We start from the raw sequence: 27249 nt of genomic DNA, 5'->3' as shown, positions 1-27249 counted from the left end.
GCAAAACATCAGTTGTACATCTCTACCCAAAATACACTCTAGATTGCTTTTATAACATCAGGGTATTGTAACGCCCCTTCTTGCGTTTACAAGCACATAATTTGCATGTAGAGAACATTCATGTATTTTAAGAGATAACTGCAGACACAGAAGTTCCCCTTTCTGGCATCCATCCAAATATGGTGATGATCTAAGGCCTTTGAGGTCCCCATGGACTGGACATCCTTTCGTCACCTGTAACTAAGCAAACTCAAATACCACAAGAAGCTGAGTACATTCAGGCCTTTGCTCAGCTACTATTTTACTGTAACAATATACTCAGGCTCTGAGTTATGATATATATATATTAATTCAATCATTTTAAAGTAGTTATAACTGCACCTGTAATAAACATGTTAATAGTTGATTATGATAACCCCTATAATATAACTTATAACATAATGCCAGCAGCTTCAATAAACACTTTGATGAAATGATAACTAATGTAATGTTAAGGATGATGGTTAGATACAGTTCAGCAGTGACCTAATTTCTTTAAATATTACACATCACAATAGAGAGGCGAAACTGGCATTGATATTTGACATCACAGCAGAGACGCGAGTCTGGTATTGATGTGTGACATCACAGCAGAGAGGCGAATCTCACACTGATATGTGACATTACAATGGAGAGGCGAATCTGGCATTGATATTTGACATCACAATAGAGAGGCCAATCTGGTATTGATAATTGACATCACAGCAAGGACGTGAGTCTGGTATTGATATTTGACATCACATCAGAGACATGAATCTAGCATTGATTTTTCAAATCACATCAGAGACGGAATCTGGCATTGATATGTGACATCACAATAGAAAGCAGAATCTGGCATTGATTTGTGACATCACAATAGAGATGCGAATCTGGTATTGATAATTGACATCACTGCAAAGACGTGAATCTGGTATTGATATGTGACATCACATCAGAGACACGAATCTGGCATTGATTTTTCAAATCACATCAGAGACGCAATCTGGCATTGATATTTGACATCACAACAGAGAGGCGAATCTCGCATTGATATGTGACATCACAATGGAGAGGCGAATTTGGCATTGATATGTGACTTCACAATGGAGAGGCGAATCTGGCATTGATATTTGACATCACAATAGAGAGGTGAATCTGGCATTGATATGTGACATCACAACAGAGAGTCGAATCACACATTGATATGTGACATCTGAAGAGATTTATTCTAAAGACACTTCTTCATCTAAGAGTCTAAGACTGAAGAGATACACACACTGCAAATCTTTACTTGCAAGGGCGGTCACAGAACGCTCACATCAGAGTGGGGGCCCTGTGATCAGCGGTCTGTTACCGCTGTGGTCTTTATTTATATACAAAAGTAATACAACAGTGAATACGTCTATTCATAGGCAGAGGAGTGTTAGTGCGTAGGGAGTGAAGATAAGAGTGGTTCAGGTGTATGTGTGTGTTTTGTGACATTCAGAAGGACGCGGCCCCTCTTCTTGTTAGGGAGCGCAGATAAAACTGTCCAGCTCTCCTCTTCCTGCTTGTTCAGCTATTATCGCTGTGAGAAAGAATTTATAAAACAGAAACAGGTCTTGTAGTGGACAACAGTCTAAGTCATCAAAAGGTCATCATACAGTATTCTATCATATGTAGACTTATATCATTAAAAGCTTATACTGACTGCTAAGTACAATTTTCTTTTGACATTCCCTCCTGTTGTCACATATAACTTTTAAGTTAGATATCAGTATGTAACATCAAGTCCAACATCTTCAATGGTGATTTTCTTGTGTTGTAACCCTCCTTGAAGGTTGACTTGAAGAGTGTAAAAGGTAGATGGGTTTGTCTCTTCGAGGATGATTTGGCTGTGTTGGAATCCAATGCCAGCGAAGCTAGCGGCACACTTGGCTTGCGTGTTGTTCATGTATTTGCCATATAGTGTAGGGTGTGTCGACGTGCTGGGCATATAAGAACAGACATAACAGTCTGTATTTTCCGATTCTGCCCTGGTCCTGTCGTGGATGTAGCGGTACCAGGCATTGTTCATTCAAGGGTGTATGTGGTCTTGCGTCATGTCTCTTAGGTGGGAGTTGTCGTGCGTCCATCTTTTCTGTCTGCCTTGTGGTTCAGCTGTTGTTGGCATCAGCTGGGGTCCTGTAAGGGTGAGCGTCATAGTCAAGGTAACCAAGAGGGTCCACCTTCCCATGGTTGCACACAGGTCCGTCACACCCTGTCACTTGGCTGCCCTGGAGTTGATCAGCTGGAGATTGAAGTGCAAGCAATTCCCTACGGGCACCCAATCACCACTGAAACAACCAAGTGAGGGTGAAACTTTCCTAGTTGATTTCTGTGGAGGAAGTGGAATCCTCTGGGACCTCAACCTTTTTGCAGTGGCTCTGATGTATCCAGGAGGGTCTCTCTGCTATTTTGCAGGCAGTTGGAGTGGTCAGAAGCACTTGGTATGGACCCTCCCACCGTGGCGAGCTCCAATTTTTTCTTTGGAGTACTCGGACAAGGATCCAATCACCTGGCTTCAACTTGCAAGAAAGAGGTGAAAAAGAGTCTTGCGGCAGTTTATTGTTCAAAACAACTTCTCTGTTTGTCAACAATTGAGTCATCCAATCTGCCAGAGTGGTTTCACGGATTGATTTATCTAGTGGCTCGCTAATAACTGGCAATGGAAAAGGTCGCCCATGTATGATTTCAAATGGGGACAGTTTGTTATGTCCTTGTGTTATTCTCATCCACATTTTGACTAGGCCTACACATTCTGGCCATGGCCTGCCAGTTTCTTCCATTGTTTTCCTGAGCCTCTGTTTTATAGTGCCATTTGTTCTCTCCACTAATCCTGCACTCTGTGGATGGTAGGCACAATGGTGTTTTAAACTGAAACCTAGTGCTTCAGATACTTTGCTGATCACGTCATTTACAAAATGGGTTCCATTATCTGATCTTATCAGAGCAGGAATACCATATGTTGGAATGAAATGGTTGCATAGACACTTTGCAACTGAGATTGCATCTGCTTTTTTCACTGGTAGATTTCTGGCCATTTTGAGAAAACATCTATGATTACTAGAGAGTATTTTGAGCCCTGACACTCATTCAATTCAATGAAGTCCATATGAATTGTATGGAATGGGTGGGGTGGTGTAGGAAAATGTCCTCTTTTTGGCCTTAAGTTACCTTGGGTATTGTGTTTTTGGCAGGTCATACATTTTCTCACATATTCTTTTGCTGAAGTTTCAAAATTTATGGTGTAAAATTGTTGGTTTATTATAAGGACCATTCCTCCCCTTGAAACATGGCTTAAGCCATGGCTCACTAGAGCGGCTGTTGTGTGCAATGATTTGGGAAGAATGGGTTTTCCTGCTACTTTCATTATGTCATCAGTGTCTAGTGCTGCTCCGTGTTTTAGCCATTGTTTTTGTTCTTTTGGTGGTGCTGCTTTTTGTTCATCCTGCAGTACAGATAGTGGAATGGCGTGATTTTCATGAGTTGTTAACAAGACTGTGGTTGATATAGCTGCTGCTTTTGCAGCTTTGTCAGCAAAATTGTTCCCCTTTGTAATTTCAGAGTCATCCTTCTGGTGTGCTGCACATTTGCAAATTGCTAGATGTCGCGGCAGCTGTACTGTCTTTAACAGTTGCTTCAGCAGATCTGCATGCTGAACTGGGTTTCCAGAGGAGGTCACCATCCCTCTGTTATCCCATATTTTTGCAAAGTGGTGAACTGCTGCAAATACATACTGGCTGTCTGTGTGGATGTTAATGTCCTGTCCTTCATGTATTTCACATGCTCTGATTACTGCAGTCAGTTCTGCACTCTGAGCCGAATGTGTGTGTGGCAAAGCTCTTGCTTCCACTATAGTGTCTGTTGTGGTTACTGAATATCCTACACAATTACGCCCTAGTGCATTTTTTGATGCTGAACCGTCAACAAAGATGTCAGTGAAACCGTCTTGTGGTGTACTGTAAATGTCAGCACGTGGTTTAGTTTCCTCTTCTAAATTTTCCACGCAGCAATGTGCTTTTCCCTCAATGGGTGTTGGCAGCAATGTGCTAGGATTTAAAGGTCCACATCTCACTATGTTGATGTGGGACTGTGAAAGCAGTATGCCAACATAGGAGAGTTGTCTCGCGTGTGTTAAAAAAGGCAAATGTGCTTGTAGCAGTATAGAAGTTACTGCATGAGGTACTCTAACAGTCAGAGTGTGTCCTAAAACTATGTCGGCAGATTTTTGCACTGCCTCTGCAGCTGCTGCACATGCTTGTACACAGGTGGGCATTCCTGAGGCCACTGAATCGAGTTTGCTTGTATAGAAAGCTAGTGGCCTTTGTTTTTCTCCAAATGATTGTGTCAATACTGCTTTCATGTGTCCCTGTGTTCCGTCTACATTTAAGTAGAATGGTTTGTCATAATCTGGTAATGCAAGCACAACGTTAGTTTGGAGCATGAGTTTTAGTTTAGTAAATGCTCCTTCTGCTTCTGGTGTCCACTGTATTTTATCTTTTAAAGCAAGATCTTTTCCATAGATTAGGTTTTGCAGTGGTTGTACCCATACCGCATATTCTGGAATCCACGCCCTGCAGAAGTTGCACAACCCGAGAAAACTCATCATCTGTTGTTTAGTTTGTGGCTGTGGTGCATTTTGTATAGCCTCTTTTCTTTTGTTTAGTAGTTTTTTCCCTGCACCTGAGAGGGTGTGCCCTAAGTATGTTACCTCAGGTCTCCATAATTGGAGTTTATTCAGAGACACTTTGTGGCCTTGCTCAGCCAAGTGACGTAACACAGCCATAGTATTTTGTTTACACCCTTCCTCTGTGTGGCCAGTCACTAAAATGTCATCTACGTAAAGTAGAAACTGTCCTCCTGCTGGCAGGAGGCAGGATGTCATTGATTTCTTTAAAGCTTCAGCATAGAGAGTGGGGCTGTTTTGAAATCCCTGAGGTAACCTAGTATAGGTGTATCTCTGTCCCTCAAATGTGAAGCCAAACAGGTGTCGTGCATCTGGGTGTAAAGGTACTGAGAAAAAAGCGTTAAATCTATCACTGAGAACCATTGTTCTTTTGGGGTGACTTGATTCAGTATAGTGTGAGGATTTGCTACTACTGGTGGTATCATTTCAGTAATTTCATTTATTGCTCGCAGATCATGTACCAAACGATACTTTCCAGTATCAGCTTTCTTTACTCCAATCTTCATTGGAGTATTGCAGGTAGCAGAATTAGTTTTTATTAAAATTCCTGCTTTCTCCATATCCTTTATGACTGGCTTAATCCCTTCCATCACTTCCTTAGATAAAGGATATTGTGGTTTAATGGGCCTGTGGGATGAAACAGTCTGGACTGTTACTGAGTCTGCATTTTTTATTAATCCCACATCAGTTGGTCCATTCGACCACAATGTTGATGGTAGGTTTTTAAGTGCTGGTTCCTCCTCCAGCGAAAAGATTTCTCATTCCTGTGTGCTGTCATGCAGATGGGCTTTGGGTGTAGTTCTTATCACCCAGCCAAGTGTGTATGTCATGCACCCTGTTATTTTACCCTGTGCCCAACCCTCTTCCTCTGTAGGTGTATATCACTTATCACTTCATTAGAATAGGTTGTTCGAGGGGGTTCTGTCTTAAGTACTGTTTTACAAGCTCCTGTGTCACACAACATTTGCAGCTTTTTGCCATTTACATAGACCATAAGTGTTGGCTTTCCATCCAGTAAACTTACTAGCTGATGAACGCTGTATACTTCAGCTTCATCCTGTTCTAAATTGTTTTCTTTGTTTGTTAATGCTTTTACTTCTTTTTCATCTATCTGGCTCTCCCTTTCATCTGTCTGGGTGCTGGCAGCTACAGTGGTTGCAGCTAGTCATTCTGTGTCAGGCGTGCTCTGTGGCTTACAGTCACGTGCAAGGTGTCCCTTTTTTCCACACTCCCAGCATGTAGTGTTGAAACCACTGTTTGGTGTGTATCTAAACCTGCCTCTACCTCTTGCTCCTCCCCTATGCATTCCTCTCCCTCTCTTTTGGCCTCTGAAACCTCCCGTGTAGCCTCCACTCCCACTAAAAGCTGTAAAAGCAGTGTCAGTGTCTAGGGCAAAAACTGAGGCCCTCTCTTTGTTTTTCACTACTGTCTGTGCATGATTAGCATATTGAAGCGCCTCATCTACTGTGCCTGTATCTTGTGTTACCCAATATTTTTCTACATGAGACCTCATGTGTGGTAGCAATCCTTTAATAAAAGCACGTTTAAATTGTTGGTGACATGGTCATTGTGGGTCATCAGCATAATCTAGACCTGAGTTCTGTCTGAAAACTGGTCTCAGCCTGTCCATATATTCATGTGGGTTTTCTGTGTCACTCTGTTTAACTTGCCCTATTTTACCATAGTTGGCTCTTGGCGCGGGTTGTTGACGGACCCTATCAAACACAGGTATGGAGGTCAACATGACCTGGGGGAAACGCTGTACCATCTGGTAGGGAGCCGGTAAAGTTTCCCCTAATCCTTCCCCAGGAGAGCCCTAGGCAGTCCTGGAATAACTGCATTACCTCGTGACCGTTTAGATGCCACTGGGTAATTACTTCACGCACGGCAGCTTGCCATGTTTCATATCCTTCTTGTATTGATGGAATGCCTTTTATTACATTTTGTCTGTCGTTATGTGTCCATGGACGGTACACAAAAATTGTGGGTCTGTTATCCCTGCCTCCTCCCTGATCATCACCTGGGAGTGTGCAATATCTGGGGTTTGCTACTTCAACAAATGGACATGCCAGTGTGGATGTTGGTGGTGGCGGGTCTGAGTGTGAACCACAACCATTACACTCTTCTTCAGAGTCATAATCATGTCCTGGAAGAAATTTTTTCTCATGCGCGGTTAACATTGTTTGTGCATCCTCATATGCATTGTCGAATTTAATTTTCATTGCTCTTGTCCATATGGGAGATCGTTTGAAACTAGATTTTGGTGTAATGCTGTTTGTTTTTTCTGCAGCTAGCGTGGAAAGTTTAGCGGAGGGTTTTAAAAGGGGGGAGGTACGTGGGTTTGTCAGGGGAGGTTTTTGTTCAGCACGTGCCTGCTTTGTAGTTTCATCATCAGGGGTTATTAAAGCTGCTGCTAATTGTTTTTTCTTTTCCTCTTTCTTTTTTTTGTTTTCAGTTCTCCTTTCACTTTCGTTTTCCCATGCTTGGAAAAGTTTATATTCTTCCTTACGTTTTAATTTTTTCTTTGGGTCTATTGTTAATGTAATTTCTTGTTTCAGAGATTGCATTTCCCTTCCCAGGTGCGGTTTTTAGCTTTTCGTGGATTTCCCCACCTATTTGCACTTATTCTACCTGCTCCTGTTTGTTGTTTTTCTAACCATTCCTCATCAGGTGTTAATTTTGCTTGTTTATTCCCCATTTTCAAAGATTTTGCTGGGCCGTCACTGGCACGCTTGACTTCAGGGTGGTTGCTGATACGCCCTTCTACTTCACTTCTAAAAAATGAAGCGGTATCAGTTTTATGAGATGAAACTCAACCGTTCTCCTTTGTCACCAGTACGTGAGCCTCAAGCAAAGAAAACAAATAAAATAGAAGTAGTTCAGCAGCGTATTGTGCTGTAAAATCAACTTACTTCCAGACACATACACACATAGACATATGCACGCTAATTTGTCACGAAGTATTTTACGGCTACCTCTAAAACCAGTCTAAACACAGTTCCTTTTGGTGAACTTAAACCTATTTTGTGACGAAGTATTTAACGGCTACCTCTAAAACCAGTCTAAACACAGTTCCTTTTGGCGAACTTAAACCTATTTTAATTTCTTTGTCTCAACGTGTTTTAATTTGCCTAAACGTATTTTAATTTGTCACGAAGTAATTTTGGCTACCTCTAAAACCAGTCTAAACACGGTTCTTTTTGGCCAATTTAAACGTATTTTATCACGTTTCTTTAAACCTTTGCGGCCGTTTTATATATCAAAATAGTGTTGTACCTTCTCACCCTCAGACGTCTCACTGGTGGTTCGGATTGTCAGACTGAATCCCACCGCCGTGGACCAGACCGGCCCGGACTCGAATTCACAGACTTCGGTGCTGGCTCCCCACGGCGTCGGGAATCAGTGCGCCAGATCACTGGAACAGAGTCACAGGTAACAGTTCTGTTGTTTCTGATCCGGCTCGAAGGACCAAAATAAATGTCAAGAGATTTACTCTAAAGACACTTCTTCAGCTAAGAGTCTAAGAGTGAAGAGACACACACTGCAGATCTTTACTTCCAAGGGCGGTCACAGAACGCTCACATCAGAGTGGGGGCCCTGTGATCAGCGGTCTGTTACCGCTCTGGTCTTTATTTATATAAAAGTAATACAACAGTGAATACGTCTATTCATAGGCAGAGGAATGTAAGTGCGTAGGGAGTGAAGATAAGAGAGGTTCAGGTGTATGTGTGTGTGTTGTGAGATTCAGAAGGACGCGGTCCCTCTTCTTGTTAGGGAGCGCAGATAAAAGTGTCCAGCTCTCCTCTTGCTGCTTGTTCAGCTATTATCACTGTGAGAAAGAATTTATAAAACAGAAACAGGTATTGTAGTGGACAACAGTCTAAGTCATCAAAAGGTCATCATACAGTATTCTATCATATGTAGACTTATATCATTAAAAGCTTATACTGACTGCTGAGTACAATTTTCTTTTGACAACATCAGAGGGGAATCACGCATTTATATTTGACATCACAACAGAGAGGCGAATCTGGCATTGTTATTTGACATCACAACAGAGAGGCGAATCACGCATTGATATGTGACATCACAATAGAGAGGCAAATCTGGCAATGATATGTCACATTAAAATAGAGAGGCGAATCTGGCATTGATATGTGACATCACATCAGAGACGCGAATCTGGTATTGATATTTCAAATCACAGTAGAGAGGCGAATCTGGCATTGATATTTGACATCACAATAGAGAGGCGAATCTGGCATTGATATTTGACATCACTAAAGAGAGGCGAATCTGGAATGGATATTTGAAATCACAACAGAGAGGCGAATCTGGCATTGATATTTAACATAATAATCTGGATGTCAAATATCACTTCCAAATTCGCCTCTCTATTGTGATGTCACATATCAATGCCAGATTCGCGTCTCTGCTGTGATGTCAAATATAAATACCAGATTCACCTCTCTATTGTGATGTCACATATCAATGCCAGATTCGCCTCTCTACTTTGATGTCACATATCAATGCCAGATTCGCATCTCTATTGTGATGTCACATATCAATGCCAGACCAGCCTCTCTATATTGATGTCAAATATCAATGCCAGATTCATGTCTCTAATGTGATGTCAAATATCGATAAGATAAGATAAGATAAAATAAGACTTTATTGATCCCACGACGGTGAAATTTTTGCGTCACCTCAGCTGAGGTATAGATATCAGTTGGAAATACAAAAATACAAATAAGTACAATCAATGAAAAAAAGTAAGATAATAATACACTATATACAATGGTAGCACACACAGTATGTGATTATGGATATGGTTGGAAATATGGAAGACATAAACTATATAGCTTGATATAGCTATTGTACCACTACTATTCCTATTTATAGACATGTACACACACACATGTACACACTAAATATACATATGTATACATATACATACATATATAACTGCACATGTCCATACACATAGAAGGTCCATTATGCATGAAGTGGTGACCGTGGATGTTCACAGTGTCCAGTGGCTTATGACATCGTGATTAAGAAGTTACAGAGTCTAACTGCTGTTGGGATGAATGATCTGCGAAAGCGCTCCTTCCTGCACCGAGGGTGTTTCAGTCTCTGACTAAAGGAGCTGCTCAGCCCACTCACATACTCATGCAGTGGGTGATGTGGGTTGTTCATGATGGATGTCAGCTTTACTAACATCTTCCTCTCGCCAACCACCTCCACAGACTCCAGGGGACATCCCAGCATGGAACAAGACCTCCACACCAGTTTGTCAATCCTGCTCCTGTCCCTGTCCGTTCATCCACTCCCCCAGCAGGCCACTGCATAGAAAAGGGCAGATGCTAGAACAGTGTCATAGTGTCATATCAATGACAGACTCGCCTCTCTGTTGTGGTGTCAAATATCAATGTCAGATTCGTCTCTCTGCTGTGATGTCAAATATCAATGCCAGATTCGCCTCTCTATTGTCATGTCAAATATCAATGCCAGATTCGCCTCTCTATTGTGATGTCAAATATCAATGCCAGATTCGCCTCTCTATTGTGATGTCAATTATCAATGCCAGATTCACATCTCTATTGTGATGTCCAATATCAGTGTCAGATTCGCCTCTCTATTGGGATGTCAAATATCAATGCCAGATTCGCCTCTCTATTGTGATGTCAAATATCAATGCCAGATTCGCCTCTCTATTGTGTAGTCAATTATCAATGCCAGATTCACATCTCTATTGTGATGTCAAATATCAATGCCAGATTCGCCTCTCTATTGGGATGTCAAATTTCAATGCCAGATTCGCCTCTCTATTGTGATGTCAAATATCAATGCCAGATTCGCCTCTCTATTGTGATGTCAAATATCAATGCCAGATTCACGTCTCTGTTGTTATGTCAAATATCAATACCAGATTCGCCTCTCTATTATGATGATGAATTTCAATGTCAGATTCACCTCTCTATAGTGATGTCACATATCAATGCCAGATTCGCGTCTCTGTCGTGATGTCAAATATCAATTCCAGACTCTTCTCTCTATTGTGATGTCAAATATCAACACCAGACTCGCGTCGCTGTTGTGATGTCAAATATCAATGCAAGACTCACGTCTCTGATGTTATGTCAAATATCAATACCAGATTCGCCTCTCTGCTGTGATGTCACATATCAATGCCAGACTAGCGTCTCTGCTGCGATGTCAAACATCAATACCAGACTCGTCTCTCTGCTGTGATGTCAAATATCAATGCCAGATTCGCCTCACTGCTGTGATGTCAAATATCAATGCCAGATTCGCCTATCTAATGTGATTTGAAATATCAATGCCAGATTCGCCTCTCTGCTGTGATGTCACATATCAATGCCAGATTCATCTCGCTGCTGTGCTGTTAAATATCAATGCCAGATTCGCCTCTTTGCTGTGATGTCACATATCAATGCCAGATTGATCTCGCTGCTGTGATGTCACATATCAATACCAAACTCGCGTCTCTGCTGTGATGTCACATATCAATACCAGACTCGCCTCTCTGTTATGATGTCAAATATCAATGCCAGATTCGTCTCTCTGCTGTGATGTTAAATAACAATGCCAGATTTACGTCTCTGATGTGATGTCAAATATCAATACCAGACTCGGTTCTCTATTGTGATGTCACATATCAATGCCAGATTCGCCTCTCTATTGTGATGTCTAATGTCAATGGCAGATTCGCCTCTGTATTATGATGTCACATATCAATGCCAGATTTGCCTCTCTACTGTGATGCCAAATATCAAAGTCAGAGTTCCGTCTCTGATGTGATGTCATTGATATTTGTTTTCACAATATAGAGGCGGATCTTGCATTCATATTTAACATCACAGTAGAGAGGTTCGTCTGACATTGATATGTGACATCACAATAGAGAGGTGAATCTGGCATTGATATTTAACATCAATGATGAGAGGTTCGTCTTACATTGATATGTGACATCACAATAGAGAGGTGAATCTGGCATCGATATTTAACATCATTGTAGATAAGCTGGTCTGGCATTGACATGTGACATCACAATAGAGAGGCGAATCTGGCATTGATATTTGACATGACAATAGAGAGGCGAATCTGGCATTGATATTTGACATCACAATAGAGAGGCAAATCTGGCACTGATATATGACATCACAACAGAGAGATTCGTTTGACATTGATATCTGACATCACAATAGAGAGGTGAATCTGGCATTCATATTTAACATCAATGTAGAGAGGTTCATCTGGCATTGATATGTGAAATCACAATAGAGAGACGAATCTGGCATTGATATGTGACATGACAATAGAGAGGCGAATCTGGCATTGATATTTAACATCACAGTAGAGAAGTTCGTATGACATTGATATGTGACATCACAATAGAGAGGCGAATCTGGCATTGATATGTGACATGACAATAGAGAGGCGAATCTGGCATTTATATATGAGACATCACAATAGAGAGGTTTCCTTGACATTGATATTTGACATCACAATAGAGAGGTGAATCTGGCAATGATATTTAACATCAATGTAGAGAGGCTGGTCTGGAATTGATATATGACATCACAATAGAGAGGCGAATTTGGCATTGATATTTGACATTACAGCAGTGAGGCGAATCTGGCATTGATATTTAACATCAATGTAGAGAGGCTGGTCTGGCATTGATATTTGACATCACAGTAGAGACGCGAATCTGGAATTGATATGTGACATCACATAAGAGACGCGAATCTTTAATTAATATTTGACTTCTCAACAGAGAGGCAAATCTGGCATTGATATGTGACATCACAATAGAGAGGCGAATCTGGCATTGATATTTGACTTCACAGTAGAGAGGCGAATCTGGCATTGATATGTGACATCACATCAGAGACGCGAATCTGGCATTGGTATGTGACATCACGACAGAGAGGCAAATCTGGCATTCATATCTGACATCACATTAGAGAGGCGAATCTGGCATTGATATTTGACATCACAACAGAGAGGCGAATCTCGATTTGATATGTGACTTCACAATAGAGAGGCGAGTATGGTATTGATATGTGACATCACAATAGAGAGGCGAATCTGGCATTGGTATGTGACATAACATCAGAGACGCGAATCTGGCATTGATATGTGACAACACAACAGAGAGGCGAATCTCGCTTTGATACAGTGGCTTGCAAAAGTATTTGGCCCCCTTGAACTTTTCCACATTTTGCCACATTACAGCCACAAACATGAATCAACTTTATTGGAATTCCATGTGAAAGACCAATACAAAGTGATGTACACTTGAGAAGTGGAACGAAAATCATACATGATTCCAAACATTTTTTAGAAATAAATAACTGCAAAGTGGGGTGTGCGTAATTATTCAGCCCCCTTTGGTCTGAGTGCAGTCAGTTGCCCATAGACATTGCCTGATGAGTGCTAATGACTAAATAGAGTGCACGTGTTTGTAATCTAATGTCAGTACAAATACAGCTGCTCTGTGACGGCCTCAGAGGTTGTCTAAGAGAATATTGGGAGCAACAACACCATGAAGTCCAAAGAACACACCAGACAGGTCAGGGATAAAGTTATTGAGAAATTTAAAGCAGGCTTAGGCTACAAAAAGATTTCCCAAGCCTTGAACATCCCACGGAGCACTGTTCAAGCGATCATTCAGAAATGGAAGGAGTATGGCACAACTGTAAACCTACCAAGACAAGGCCGTCCACCTAAACTCACAGGCCGAACAAGGAGAGCAGTGATCAGAAATGCAGCCAAGAGGCCCATGGTGACTCTGGACGAGCTGCAGAGATCTACAGCTCAGGTGGGGGAATCTGTCCATAGGACAACTATTAGTCGTGCACTGCACAAAGTTGGCCTTTATGGAAGAGTGGCAAGAAAAAAGTTGTTGACAGAAAACCATAAGAAGTCCCGTTTGCAGTTTGCCACAAACCATGTGGGGGACACAGCAAACATGTGGAAGAAGGTGCTCTGGTCAGATGAGACCAAAATGGAACTTTTCGGTCAAAATGCAAAACGCTATGTGTGGCGGAAAACTAACACTGCACATCACTCTGAACACACCATCCCCACTGTCAAATATGGTGGTGGCAGCATCATGCTCTGGGGGTGCTTCTCTTCAGCAGGGACAGGGAAGCTGGTCAGAGTAGATGGGAAGATGGATGGAGCCAAATACAGGGCAATCTTGGAAGAAAACCTCTTGGAGTCTGCAAAAGACTTGAGACTGGGCGGAGGTTCACCTTCCAGCAGGACAACGACCCTAAACATAAAGCCAGGGCAACAATGGAATGGTTTAAAACAAAACATATTCATGTGTTAGAATGGCCCAGTCAAAGTCCAGATCTAAATCCAATCGAGAATCTGTGGCAAGATCTGAAAACTGCTGTTCACAAATGCTGTCAATCTAATCTGACTGAGCTGGAGCTGTTTTGAAAAGAAGAATGGGCGAGGATTTCAGTCTGTAGATGTGCAAAGCTGGTAGAGACATACCCTAAAAGACTGGCAGCTGGAATTGCAGCAAAAGGTGGTTCTACAAAGTATTGACTCAGGGAGCTGAATAATTACGCACACCCCACTTTTCAGTTATTTATTTGTAAAAAATGTTTGGAATCATGTATGATTTTCATTCCACTTCTCAAGTGTACACCGCTTTGTATTGGTCTTTCACGTGGAATTCCAATAAAATTGATTCATGTTTGTGGCTGTAATGTGACAAAATGTGGAAAAGTTCAAGGGGGCGAATACTTTTGCAAGCCACTGTATGTGACTTCACAATAGACAGGCGAGTATGGTATTGATATTTGACATCACAAGAGAGAGGCGAATCTCGCTTTGATACGTGACATAACAATAGAGAGTCGAATCTGGCATTGATTTTTGACATCACAATAAAGAGGCGAATCTCGCTTTGATATTTGACATCACGACAGAGAGGCGAATCTGGTATTGATATCTGACATCACATTAGAGAGGCGAATCTGGCATTGATATTTGACATCACGACAGAGAGGCGAATCTGGTATTGATATCTGACATCACATTAGAGAGGCGAGTCAGGCATTGATATTTGACTTCTCAACAGAGAGGCGAATCTGGCATTGATATGTGACATCACATCAGAGACGCGAATCTGGCATTCATATCTGACATCACATTAGAGAGGCGAGTCAGGCATTGATATTTGACTTCTCAACAGAGAGGCGAATCTGACATTGATATTTGACTTCACAATAGAGTGGCGAATCTGGCATTCGTATTTGACTTCACTATAGAGAGGCGAGTCTGGCATTGATATGTGACATCACAATAGAGAGGCGAATGTGGCATTGATATGAGACATCACGACAGAGAGTCGAATTTGGCATTGATATTTGACTTCTCAATAGAGAGGCGAGTCAGGCATTGATATTTGACATCACATCAGAGACCCCAATCTGGCATTGATATTTGACATCACAATAGAGAGGCTAATCTGGCATTGATATTTGACATCACATCAGAGAGGTGAATCTGGCATTGACATTTGACATCACGGTAGAGAAGTAAATCTGGTATTGATATTTAACTTAACAATAGACAGGTGAATCTGGTATTGATATTTGACTTAACAATAGAGAGACGAATCTGCCATTGACATTTGACATCACGGTAGAGAGGCGAATCTGGCATTGATATTTGACTTAACAATAGAGAGGTGAATCTGGTATTGATATTTGACTTAACAATAGAGAGGTGAATCTGGTATTGATATTTGACATCACAGCAGAGACGAGAGTCCGCTATTGATGTGTGACATCACATGAGAGACTCCAGTCTGGCATTGATATTTGACATGACAATAGAGAAGCGAATCTGGCATTGGGCAAAAACCAGTAGAACAACATAAAAAAGGAGAAAATGTACCTTAGAAACATGCCGGGATACAGGAGAGGGCAGCACTGCAGACATGAGGACAAGCATCAGTTTGAAATAAACAAAACAATAAGCACAGTTGTACAGACATATACACACACACACGCTCCTAAAGCCTAGCCAGCCCTCATGAAGAGGTGGCGACGCCCTCCAGGTGTGTGAAGGAAAGCAAGAAAAACCCGGAGCGCGCCGCCTCACCTCCCTTTACATTGGTGGACCCTAAGAAATCCAAACACGGAAAAGTTTGCACACACTTGTGATTCTGCGCAGAGGTCCACCCTACCAGCCAGCCCCTACGCAGACACGCATGAATACACACAAATTTGCACACATCCAGAGATAAACTCCCCCAAAGAAATCCAAACATGGACATTGTTGCGCACACTGCACACACATTCAGAGTTCTGAATGTTCTGGTGAGTCTCCACCTGTTGCAGGTGAGTGCAGCCTGGACTGTCTCGAGACAGATCCGATCAGCTGCACCACAGACACTTCATACCTCATCTCAGGACAAAAACTGAAATAGCCACAATCTGTCTGTTTGCTCTGTGAATTGGTTAGAAACAAAATTGAACTTGTTTTGGTTTCTGTCGTAAAATACTCTCAAAAGATCTCGAAAGGGTTTGGGTTGGTGTCAGGTCAACGTCCGTTATGCCATAAAGTATAATAGGTGAGCGCTCCTATTTATGGGTTTTGGGATCAAAGCAAAGCTACCAGTCATACAGGATCAAAGCAAAGTTACCGCATCACAAGGGATCAAAGTGATTCTAATGTGTGCGCAGGTGCACACACACATGTTTGTTCGTGTAATATTGTTCACACTGAATTTGACCGTAGGCAATTTAATATGAGTCAATCAAAGAAAATGTTAGTTTTGGAGAATTTTGAAATTACGAAACTGACAATTACGAGAATTTTTGTTCGTGTATTTTTTTTTTTCTTTTGCATAACATGTCTAGCTTTTCTGTATATAGCCATGTCGTAGATTCCGGAGCAAACAAGTAATTGATGAAAATGTTCTATGCAGCAGTGCCTGCATCTTGGGACCTCCATTCATATCTCAGCACGCAAACCCTGACATCTATTGTGTAGTTACATACTACTAGGAAGTGCTGACAAAATATGAAATTATGATGCTATTTATATAGAGGCACAGTACCAACACAGAACAGCGGGGACACAGAACCAAAACCTAAGAACTAACAAAGACACATCAAGAAATCAAAGATTAATAAAACAAAACAGAAAGCACTGAGCCATCGACCCAGGACCGTGACATTCAGTTTCTCAAGGAATAATCAAAGCAAACATTTTTTTTTTTTTATGAGTAAGAGATTTCCTTTATGGGTTACATGATGGTGTAAGTTCCAGCACAGCTCATTTAGTTTGCAGAAGTGCTCCGAGGCCCCTATGAAACACATAATTGAAAGAATCTAATAAATTAGAGGGTGCAGTAGCTGTAGTATCACTTTTTGTTCTCATGCTGCATGACGACTTTACTTTTTTCTGTTTTTTGGTGGGAGGAAGTTGACATCTCAGTCCATTGTGATGTGCAGATCTTTGACTGGCTTATGAACTCCGTCAGGAGGAACTCTGCAGGAGAGGGAAACAAGGACAAACAAACCCGGCTTGGTAAAAAGAAACAAGAACAGAAAAAAATCAACATTATTACACATCCCTGAGCTGTCATTTACACCACCTGTGGCGCTTGCTTTATTGGTCACTAAACGTGGTGTGTGTTTGGTGCGTCACTGGCTGCGTGTTCTGTGTTATTTGTCGGTCGTGGGGTTTGGGCACTGATATTTGACATCACAGCAGAGAGACTGGATGTGATGTCAGAAAGATGACTGTGATGTCAGAACCCTCTAAATCTTGTGATTTACAGATATTTAATTCCAAATGATTTGACTGCATCATTGTGTCTTTGGGTTATGACCCAAACTCTTTATCAACTTTGTGAATAAATTTGCGTCCCCCTGTGACCTCATAATTACACCACAGTTCAGATATGCCATCTGAACTGTGGTCATGAGGTCACACCAATAGTGACAACATCAGCAGTGACATCACTAAAGTTGCCAGGTGAGTCCATAAGTAGAACCCGTGACGTCGAGCAGGTACCGCCGTTTTGGACAATGCCACGACGCAGGTATAGACGCAAGCATGCGAGGTCTTCTCGCCCCGTTCGCAGACGCAGGAGACCCCACAAGGCCTCCGGTGTCCGCAGACGTGGGAGAAGATACCGTCGCAGACATTAGACAATCTCAATAAACATGTAGGATGAACATCAAAACTGTGGTCCAATCAAGTTTTTTTTAGGTAAGATATGTTGTTGTTGTTGTTTTGTGTGTGTTTGTTATCAATGTTGTGAAAAAAGTTAAGGTTAGTAAGACATCAAGCACTGATTACTCGTAGAAAAGCACCAATCGGAGACAGAACAGGCCACATACTAATTAGAAGGTGTTATTATTCAGTCTGTACATCGAATAGAAGGCACTAACCACAAGGTTATCTTCAATGCATCTCTGTGTGAATGCGAACGGGGCGAGAAGACCCCCACTTACTGCATGTCTTTAGGCTGTGGGAGGAAGCCCGAGAGAACATGCAAACTCCACACAAAGACCCCGGCCTGATGAGGTTAGGGTCCTGTGTTCGATACTCTAACCCGGAACTGAACTCAGGACAGAGGAAGGAATGGGTGATGTTCATGTGTGCCCAGGTGTATGATGTGGCTCTTTGTGGTGACACAGTAAAAAATGTGGCTCTTTGTCTGTGACTGGTTGGCTGCCCCAGCCCTTGCCCTTCCTGTATTTTAGTAGTCTTTTTCCCCCGTCTCCTCTTCTCGTTTACATGTTTTCCCCTTGTGACCAATTCCTTCTGTCACGTGTGCCCCCCCCCCCCCCATCCCCCCCAGCCATCATGTTCTGTTTGTGCTTAGTTATGTCCATGTCTCATCTCCAGTCCCCTTTTCCCTCTGTATGTATTTACAGTGTGCGTGTTCCTCGTTGGTTCGTCATGTTAAGTCTGCGTGTCTTATTCCGTCATGTATCACTCCAAATCTCACTACCTTTAACTGATAACAACTGTTTGCTGAGCGTTATGTCTAAAAGGTATTGCACAATCGCCTCTAGTAGAGGATCAGGTTTGTTTTCCACTGATAATGGATTTTAACATGACTGACCAATGATTGTGGAGCACTCTCTTATGCCCTGGCTTCTGGTTTGAGCAGACCACTTTCCTCTGCCCTGGCTGGTGATGTCAGCAACCCATTCAGCTCTGGCCTGACTGGCCACCAGTAGGGCTGGGTTTCAATAATCGATTTTCTACTCAAAATCAATTAAATAAAGCGATATTGACATACTAAAATCCTAAATTGATTTTTAAATACAAATGTACTTTGCCAGAAGTGTCATAATTACAGATTAAAACTCAAAAAAACTTTTTCAGTAAGCACCAAACAGCTAAAACAGTAAATGATTCCTCAAAAAGACTTAAACACAAAGCACGGACCAGACGCTTCACTTTGGCCTTCTTCACTTCAGCTACATCAGGTAATGTTCATATGTCATTGTTTCCTTCTATTTTTGTTCTACTGCAGAATATTTTGAAGGTTTTCTGCTATAAAAAGCCAGGTCAGCAAAATCTTCTTCATATTTTTCAGGCCAGAGCTGAAATCGCCTGAAAGGCCACATGAGAGAGGCTTGATGACATCACCAGGCAGGGCAGAGGACACCGGCATGCTGACATCACCAGTGAGGCCAACGCATGCTCACATTAATGCACATACATCTGCACACATCCAGAGATAACGTCCCTGAAAGAAACCAAATTCCAAGAAATCCAAACATGGAATTTTTTGCACACACTTGTATGTCTGTGAAGGTTCTCAGTCATCCAGGTCATCGTAGTCTAAGGAGCTTGAAAAGAAAAGCGTCTGGACTTTTTTAAGTTGCTTGAAGACGTTTCACCTCTCATCTGAGAAGCTTCTTTAGTTCTACGGGTCAAATGGTGGAGAGTCCCAGATTTAAACCCAGTGGGAGTTTCCCCCCAAAGAGAGACAAAAGGAAGCCCTGATGATCCTCCACGTAATCACATGAGCCAAGGTGTGAAAATGGGTGTGGGTCACAATCAGCCAGGGTTTCGGGTGAGCTTATTGTGAAACCTGGCCCCACCCTATCATGTGATTTCCTGAGGTCAGATGGCCCAGGATGTGAGTGGCCGTTAAGGCGTCTGAAAGAAGACATTTCTGTCCACTGTGAACGACCATCTTTGAACAGAGGCGGTGGTTTACGACACCAACTGTCTGCCATCTATAATCCAGTTTTGAGTTCCCTTCCCATACACTTGTGATTATGCACAGAGGTCCACCCTACCAGCCAACCTCAGACTCCACGCATGCTCATATTAATGCACATACATCAGGACACATCCAGAGATAACGTCCCCCAAAGAAACCAAATTCCATGAAATCCTAAGACGGAAATGTTTGCACACACTTTTGATTATGGATAGAGGTCCACCCTATGACCAAACCTGAGATCTCCACACATGCACACATGAATGCACATTTATCTGCACATATCCAGAGATTAAGTCCCCCAAAGAACCCAAAATCCAAGAAATTTAAACATGGAAATGGTTGCATACACTAGTGACTATGTGCAGAGTTCCACCCTAACAGCCAACCTCAGATCTCCACGCATGAACAAACTAAGGCACATAAGTCTGCACACATCCAGATATTAACAGATACACACACATGGCCACCCTTCATATTGGTGGACCTCCGCCAGGCCTCACTGCCCTCCCCTTCTCAGAGAAACCCTCAACAGAAGATTTGAGAAACACAAAACTTGTGAGATCTGAATGTTCTGGTGAGTCTCCATCTGTTACAGGTGGGTGCTGCCTGGACTGTCTCAAGACAGACCAGACCAGGTGCACCACAGACACTTCAAACCTCATCTCAGGACAAAAACTAAAAGAACAACATAAAAAAGGAGAAAACTTGCCTTAGAAACATGCAGGGTTAGAGGAGACGGCAGCCGTGTAGAGGTGAGCCTGTGTGAGTCTCTTTTCTTTTAGTGAACAACAGAAAAACAGAAAAAAGAAAGAAAACTTACCTTAAAAATCTGTAGGGTTGTTTTCTCTGAGACATGTTGGAATCTGTAAACAGTTACTCCAAAAAGGATCCAGATGTTTCAAAATACTTCTCTGGCGAACGTTTCAATTCTGCGAACATAAATGCTGTGATTAATGGACTAAAAGTCATCGCTTCTTACCCATATTTATGGATTTAAGGATCAAAGGATCAAATTGGTGGTAAGATTCTAAATATATGTGATGTCATGATCCTGTTAAATAGTCCCAATTTCAAACATCATCTGAGGGCAAAAACCACAAGAACAGCATAAAAAAGGAGAAAACATACCTTAGAAACATGCCGGGATACAGGAGACGGCAGCACTGCAGAGGTGAGGACACGCATCTGTTTGAAATAAACAAAACAATAAGCACAGTTGTACAGACACATACACACAGACACACACACACTCCCAAAAACTAGCCAGCCCTAATGAGGAGGTGGCGACGCCCTCCAGGTGCGGGAAAGAAAGCAGGAAAACCCGGGAGCGGGCCGCCTCACCACTCTTTACATTAATGGACCGGCCCAAAGAAATCCAAACACCGAAATGTTTGCACACACTTGTGATTATGCACAGAGGTCCACCCTACCAGCCAACCTCAGATCTCCATGCAGGCACACATGAATGCACATACATTTACACACATCCAGAGATAAACTCCCCCAAAGAAATCCGAACATGGAAATTTTGTGCACACTGCACACACATTCATAGTTCTGAATGTACTGGTGAGTCTCCACCTGTTACAGGTGGGTGCAACCTGGACCGTCTCAAGACAGACGAGACCAGATCCACCAAAGAAACTGCAGATGTGCATCTTTTTGAAATATATAAAACAATAAACACAGTCGTGCAGACACATACACTCACACAGGCTGCGAAAGCCTTGCCAGCCCTCGTGATGGTGTGGCACCACCCCTCAGGCGTGTGAAAGAAAGCAGAAAAAACCCAGACTGGGCCGCCTGGCCACCCATTATAAAGGTGGACCTCCTCCAGAGAGAAACCCTTTATAGAAGAGTTGAGAAAGACAAAATTTGTGAGGTCTGAATGTTCTGGTGAGTCTCCACCTGCTGCAGGTGAGTGCAGCCTGGGCTGTCTCGAGACAGACCAGATCAGCTGCACTACAGACACTTCATACCTCATCTCAGGAGAAAAACTGAAAGAGCAACATAAAAAAGGAGAAAACCGACCTCAGAAACATGACCAACATCTGTTTGATTAGACTAACAAATAATGGTTGGCCATTTTCAGGTCCTCGCCTAACCTTCAGTCGATGTTCGAGGTCATCGAAACGCTTAGGTTTTATATATCGAGTTTCCTTGGACTGATAATCTGTCTCGTATTGAAATTGTTCTTTGGTCAGTTTTGCCTGTTGCAGAATTTCAGGGTCGCTCTTGTTGACTTTAATAGCCACGATCTGTCTGTTTGCTCTGTGAATTGGTTAGAAACAAAACTGAACTTGTTTTGGTTTCTGTCCTAAAATGTTCTCAAAACGTCTCGAAAGGGTTTGGGTTGGTGTCAGGTCAACGTCCGTTATGCCATAAAGTATAATAGGTGAGCGCTGGTATTTATGGGTTTTGGGATCAAAGCAAAGCTACCAGTCATACAGGATCAAAGCAAAGTTACCGCATCACAAGGGATCAAAGTGATTCTAATGTACGCGCAGGCGCACACACACATGTTTGTTTGTGTAATATTGTTCACACTGAATTTGACCGTAGGAAATTTAATATGAGTCAATCAAAGAAAATGTTAGTTTTGAAGAATTTTGAAATTACGAAACTGACAATTACGAGAATTTTTTTTTCTTTTGCATAACATGTCGAGCTTTTCTGTATATAGTCATTTCGTACAAGAAATTGATGAAAATGTTCTATTTTATTTTAACAATCATCAACTTCATATGCAGGTTTCGTACGGGTGCTTGAAATCCTTGAACAATCTTGGATTTTAATATTGTAGTGCTTCTATTTGGGATTTTGTGCTTAAAACGTCTTGAAACTGTATTTCATTCACCACAAATAACTATCTGATTGAATAGTTTTCTTATCAGATAGAGAAATAAAAAGTCTAAAAGCAACATTTCTCTGCCTGGGCTGCCTTGTACCTCTGCACGTCAGTCTGTTTCAATGTGTGATCCCCCACCCCCTCCCAGAACAGTTGGGGGTGAGTGCACTAACATGCCTGGAGGCCGTTTTAATGAGTGTTTGCTGGAAAACCAAAAATACAAGAAGTATTTGTACGTTTTCACAATGGGGGAGTTTGTAAATCATTTTCTCGAGTGTGTACGTTACACATGCTAATTTTTAAAATCATTTTTATTATTTTGCTAGCTAGCAAACTCGCGGGATAAATGATTGAAATGCACTCAGTGTGATGCAATACGGTGCCTCTATTATAACAGTTAGTTATTGCAGGGTAATTCATGGAATATGCTGTGAATTTAACCAAGATTACACAGCAGTAGCAGTAATGCGAGTTACTTCTCCAAAGTGAAAGCTTTAAACGTTAGCCCGATGCTTAACTAGCCAACTTAAGGCTTTCTGATTGAAGGCTAAAAGCGGCGTTGTCACCAAGTAAAAAGAATATTGATTATATTTTTGTGTATTGCTGCAGTTTTTTCAAGTATTAACTTGGTGCTTTTGGCAACCTTAGGGGGAAATAATGGTAATATGACTGATCCATATGGACACAAAGAATATAGACTTTTTTGTGCTACCGAAGTTCCGTGGCTTTCATTCAAAATCTGTTTATCGTTAAACAACTTAAACATTATAATGGCTTCAAACTCACATTGAGGCCTGTGGGGCACTATCAGCCACTGAAACAGTAGACAAATGAATATTTCATACCTGAAGGCTGCCTGTTTATTTAAGGGAGATGAACAATACATTATAATTGTATATAATAATATCACAGATGATAGATTAAATAGGTTTTTGATAGATGCTTGTGCATTCTTAAAGTCTTATATGTTGAATTGAACTGAGTATGTCATCTGTTCAAAGCCTCTCCCAGTCAGTGCTGTTCTCTATGCCTGTCTTACTCTACATGATATTTTTTAACATCAGCATGCTAAAGGACTTGTTTGGAAGAGACTGCTATTTTATATGCTAAAATATGTTTTTCTTCTGGGCCAAGTTGGTGAAAACACTTTATTATCCTCTAATAGATTTTGTAAATGCTTGGTGATGGTAGTACCCAAAACTAGCTGCATCAGGTACTTCCCTGTGTATTTGGAGAGGATCAGAAGTCCCAGGAATAAAAATGCCCCCAAAACAAAAACGGCAACTAATTATTTATCTGCACAGCCGTACAAGTGGCTGACTGCTAGTTTGGTCCTCTGAGGCCGTGTCCTAGTCAGTGTGTCTCGCTAGATTTCTCTCTCTTCTGTTAATTGAGCATTTTTTGTTTGTTTGTTTTGTTGCAGTTCTGGTTAATAAGTTAAATTAATAAAATAAATATTGTAATTGCATTTCTGTTTGTTCTGTACTTGCTAACTGTCAATTCAGAAGAAAATGTAGCTGCTGTCTTCCTGTTGCTGTTTGCCAACAAACTCAGTTCCTTTGCCCGATAATTTACTTAAAAAAATGCCTACATGTATATTTATAAGCTGAGTTATTATATAGCTGAATAATTATATCTTTCAATTCATAACTAATAATGTTTTATTTTAAATTTGTGTCTGTGTCTTTTAGCTTCTTCTGCTTATTATTGTTATCCATCCATTTTCTTCTGCTTATCAAGGACTGGTTTACCCGGGCAGCAGCCTAAGCAGAGAAGCCCACATCTCCCTCTCCCCAGCCACCTCCTCCAATTCTTCTGGGATAACACCAAGACATCCTCAGGCCAGCTGAGAGATATAGCCTCTCCAGAGTGTCCTGGGTCTGCCCTGGGGCCTCTTTCTCCTTTTCTCATCAGCCTCTCTTCAACGTGAAGGAATAGCAGTTCTACTCTGAGCCCCTTTTGAGTAGCTGAACTCCTCAGCCTGTCTTTAAGGGAGAGGCAACACCCTTAGAGAAAGCTCTTTTTTTTTCATCTGTCAGTCCTCTGCTCACCTGTCCCCAAACTCATAAACGAGACCCAGAGAAGATTAAACTCCTCCGCTTGATGCTGCAAGTCATTGTTTTTTCTTGTCTTTTTCTTAACATTTTCAGATAATTCTAAAAATATATGTACAACAGTTTGTTTGTACAGTCAGCATTTGTATATATACAGCAGTATTCTCAAACAAGCAACAGTGAACGCACCTGTGTGAGGCAAATTCCACAATCACAGTTCAATCAGTCCCCCCACCCTGACACTTTTTTCCGCTTTAAGTGAGGAAATGGAATTAAATCTGGACACATCTTTATCTTTTTTGGACATATCAACATATCTTTTTACGGTTAAGAGAATATGGTCATCAGATTGGAGAAGCTGAACAATCAGAGCTGTGATAATGATATTTAAGTTGTGTTGACTGGTTCATAATGTCAGCTCATGTCAGAAAACATCCCATGCTAAAAGTTGCCACTAGCTGCTGGTTGATGGTGAATTTATTGTGTATTTTCCACAGTCTGTACAGATGAAGAGTAGCAGAGCTGGAGATGAGGCAGGAGGAAGTGTTGACTCAATTCAATTTCAGTTTATTTATATAGCGTTAATCACAACAACAGTCACCTCAAGACACTTTATACTGCAAGGTGGAGGCCCTATTGTAATACAGAGAAAACTAAATGATCAAAAAAAACCCTTTTGAGTGAGCACTTGGTGACTGTGGGAAGGAAAAACACCATTTTAACTGGAAGAAACTTCCAGCAGAACCAGGTATAGGGAGGGGCAGCCTCTGAGGACTGGTTGGGGTTGAGGGGAGGGAGAAAGGACAAAGGACACGCTGTGGAAGAGAGCCACTCTATGAGCTGTTCATTCAGTTTGTGGTTTAGCTTGACTCCATGACGTTTCTGAACTAATGATTTGCTCAATTAATGTTGCAATGAATTATGGGTGGATTTTACTAATATTCTATCTTTATGTTGTCACCAAACAGATCTACAGATTTGGGATTAGCTACAGGCTCCTCCACCCCTGCTGGCTCTTCTGTCCTGCCCAGGATGACGCCCCCGGTGCCCCCTCGTCAGGTCCAGCAGTCCTACCGTCCATCCAACAGCTCCTTCTCCCCTCTTACAGCCTCTATGGGAGCTCCATCTGTGGTGGCTACAGCCTGGGAGGATACAGACACACACCTCACCTTGAAGACGTCCCCCCCAGCAGGTTTGTCCAGCAGGTGGAAGAGATGGAACAGCAAGCACTCATATATTCACATGAGTACATTTTGTTGTTATGAGAGGTGTACTCAACACAGGACAGTGGCTGCAGGTGCTAATTGTTTTGAGTTAAAGTAATTAAGGCTGCTGTTGTAAAGTTTGATAATAGAATCTAAACCTGGTAATGTTCAGGGCTGCAGTACACGTGTAAAGATGAGTCTGCTTGTATGACATCATATGTGCCTTTGTGTAACTCTGTGGCAAATAAATTGGGTACCATAGCTCCATATGCCATTAGTTACTTTACAAGTGTAAGGAAAAGCAGAAGGACTTGTTTTTGGTTAAGACCAGTTAAAAATATGAATGTCGTTAATTCAGTTTACTTGCTTGGTTTAGACACTAACTGGGCGAGCGAGGAGGACGACCACGTGGTGGCCAGAGGAGAATATGACTTGACAGCTGCTTCTCAGGAGGAGCTTTCTATGCGAGCTGGAGAGATGCTCAACCTCGCTCCTAAAGGTGATGAGCTTTTTACTGGCTGCGGGACATTTGATTCTGAGTGCTTTGACCCAAAACCTTCTATTTTTGTTTTCCTTATCTTACAACTAACAGATGAGGGCTCTTCTTTTGTGTGAGCGTGCCCCATGTTTACATCTATCACAGTGTTTTCCTCTCCCTCGTGTTTAGAGCTACAGCCCCGTGTGCGTGGCTGGCTCCTGGCCAGTGTGGACGGTGAGACCACATGCTCGTCCCAGCCAACTACGTTAAGATCCTCAGCAAGAGAAGAGACCGCCGGGCCACAGATATGAGAGGCTCGCTCAGGCCCAGCAGGCAAACACGCAGGCACCCCAAACAACCGCGGCTGCACAAATACCCTAATCTGTGCCTCTCCTGCAGCCCATAAACGTACAGCATCTACCCGCATCATGTACAGTACTTGAATGATCCATCTCGTCTTTCAGCTCAGTCTCGTCAGATTCATTAGGCTCAGCTGTGTCCCCCTCCTGTGTGCAGTTTCCTCGTTTCCCTCTGTGTGTATTTATAGTAGTGATGGCCAAACAAAGCTTTCTGAAGCATTGAAGCTTGTGTTGAAAAACGATTCATTACTGGAAGCTTTTTAACACAGTCCTCTCTGGTGACATCTGGTGGTCAAAAATATGAAGAGCAGCTTGAATCT

General features: G+C 42.0%; 1 protein-coding gene across 1 annotated transcript in view; it reads left to right on the top strand.

Moving 5' to 3' along the window:
• The window catches only part of LOC135933724 (uncharacterized), a 72200-nt gene extending 45285 nt beyond the window's left edge, over positions 1-26915 (top strand). Inside the window, exons 2-5 of the mRNA XM_065471861.1 lie at positions 8017-8158; positions 25856-26079; positions 26469-26591; positions 26760-26915. Coding sequence (XP_065327933.1) covers positions 8017-8158; positions 25856-26079; positions 26469-26591; positions 26760-26881 — 611 coding nt within the window. The 3' untranslated portion in view covers positions 26882-26915. The remainder of the gene's footprint in view (positions 1-8016; positions 8159-25855; positions 26080-26468; positions 26592-26759) is intronic.
• The last annotated feature ends 334 nt before the right edge of the window (positions 26916-27249 follow it).

This window comes from Pelmatolapia mariae, linkage group LG13 (genome assembly GCF_036321145.2).
Source record: "Pelmatolapia mariae isolate MD_Pm_ZW linkage group LG13, Pm_UMD_F_2, whole genome shotgun sequence".
Lineage (NCBI taxonomy): Eukaryota > Metazoa > Chordata > Actinopteri > Cichliformes > Cichlidae > Pelmatolapia > Pelmatolapia mariae.
Note: the sequence above shows the minus strand (reverse complement) of the source record. Positions and strands in the feature narration are given on the sequence as shown.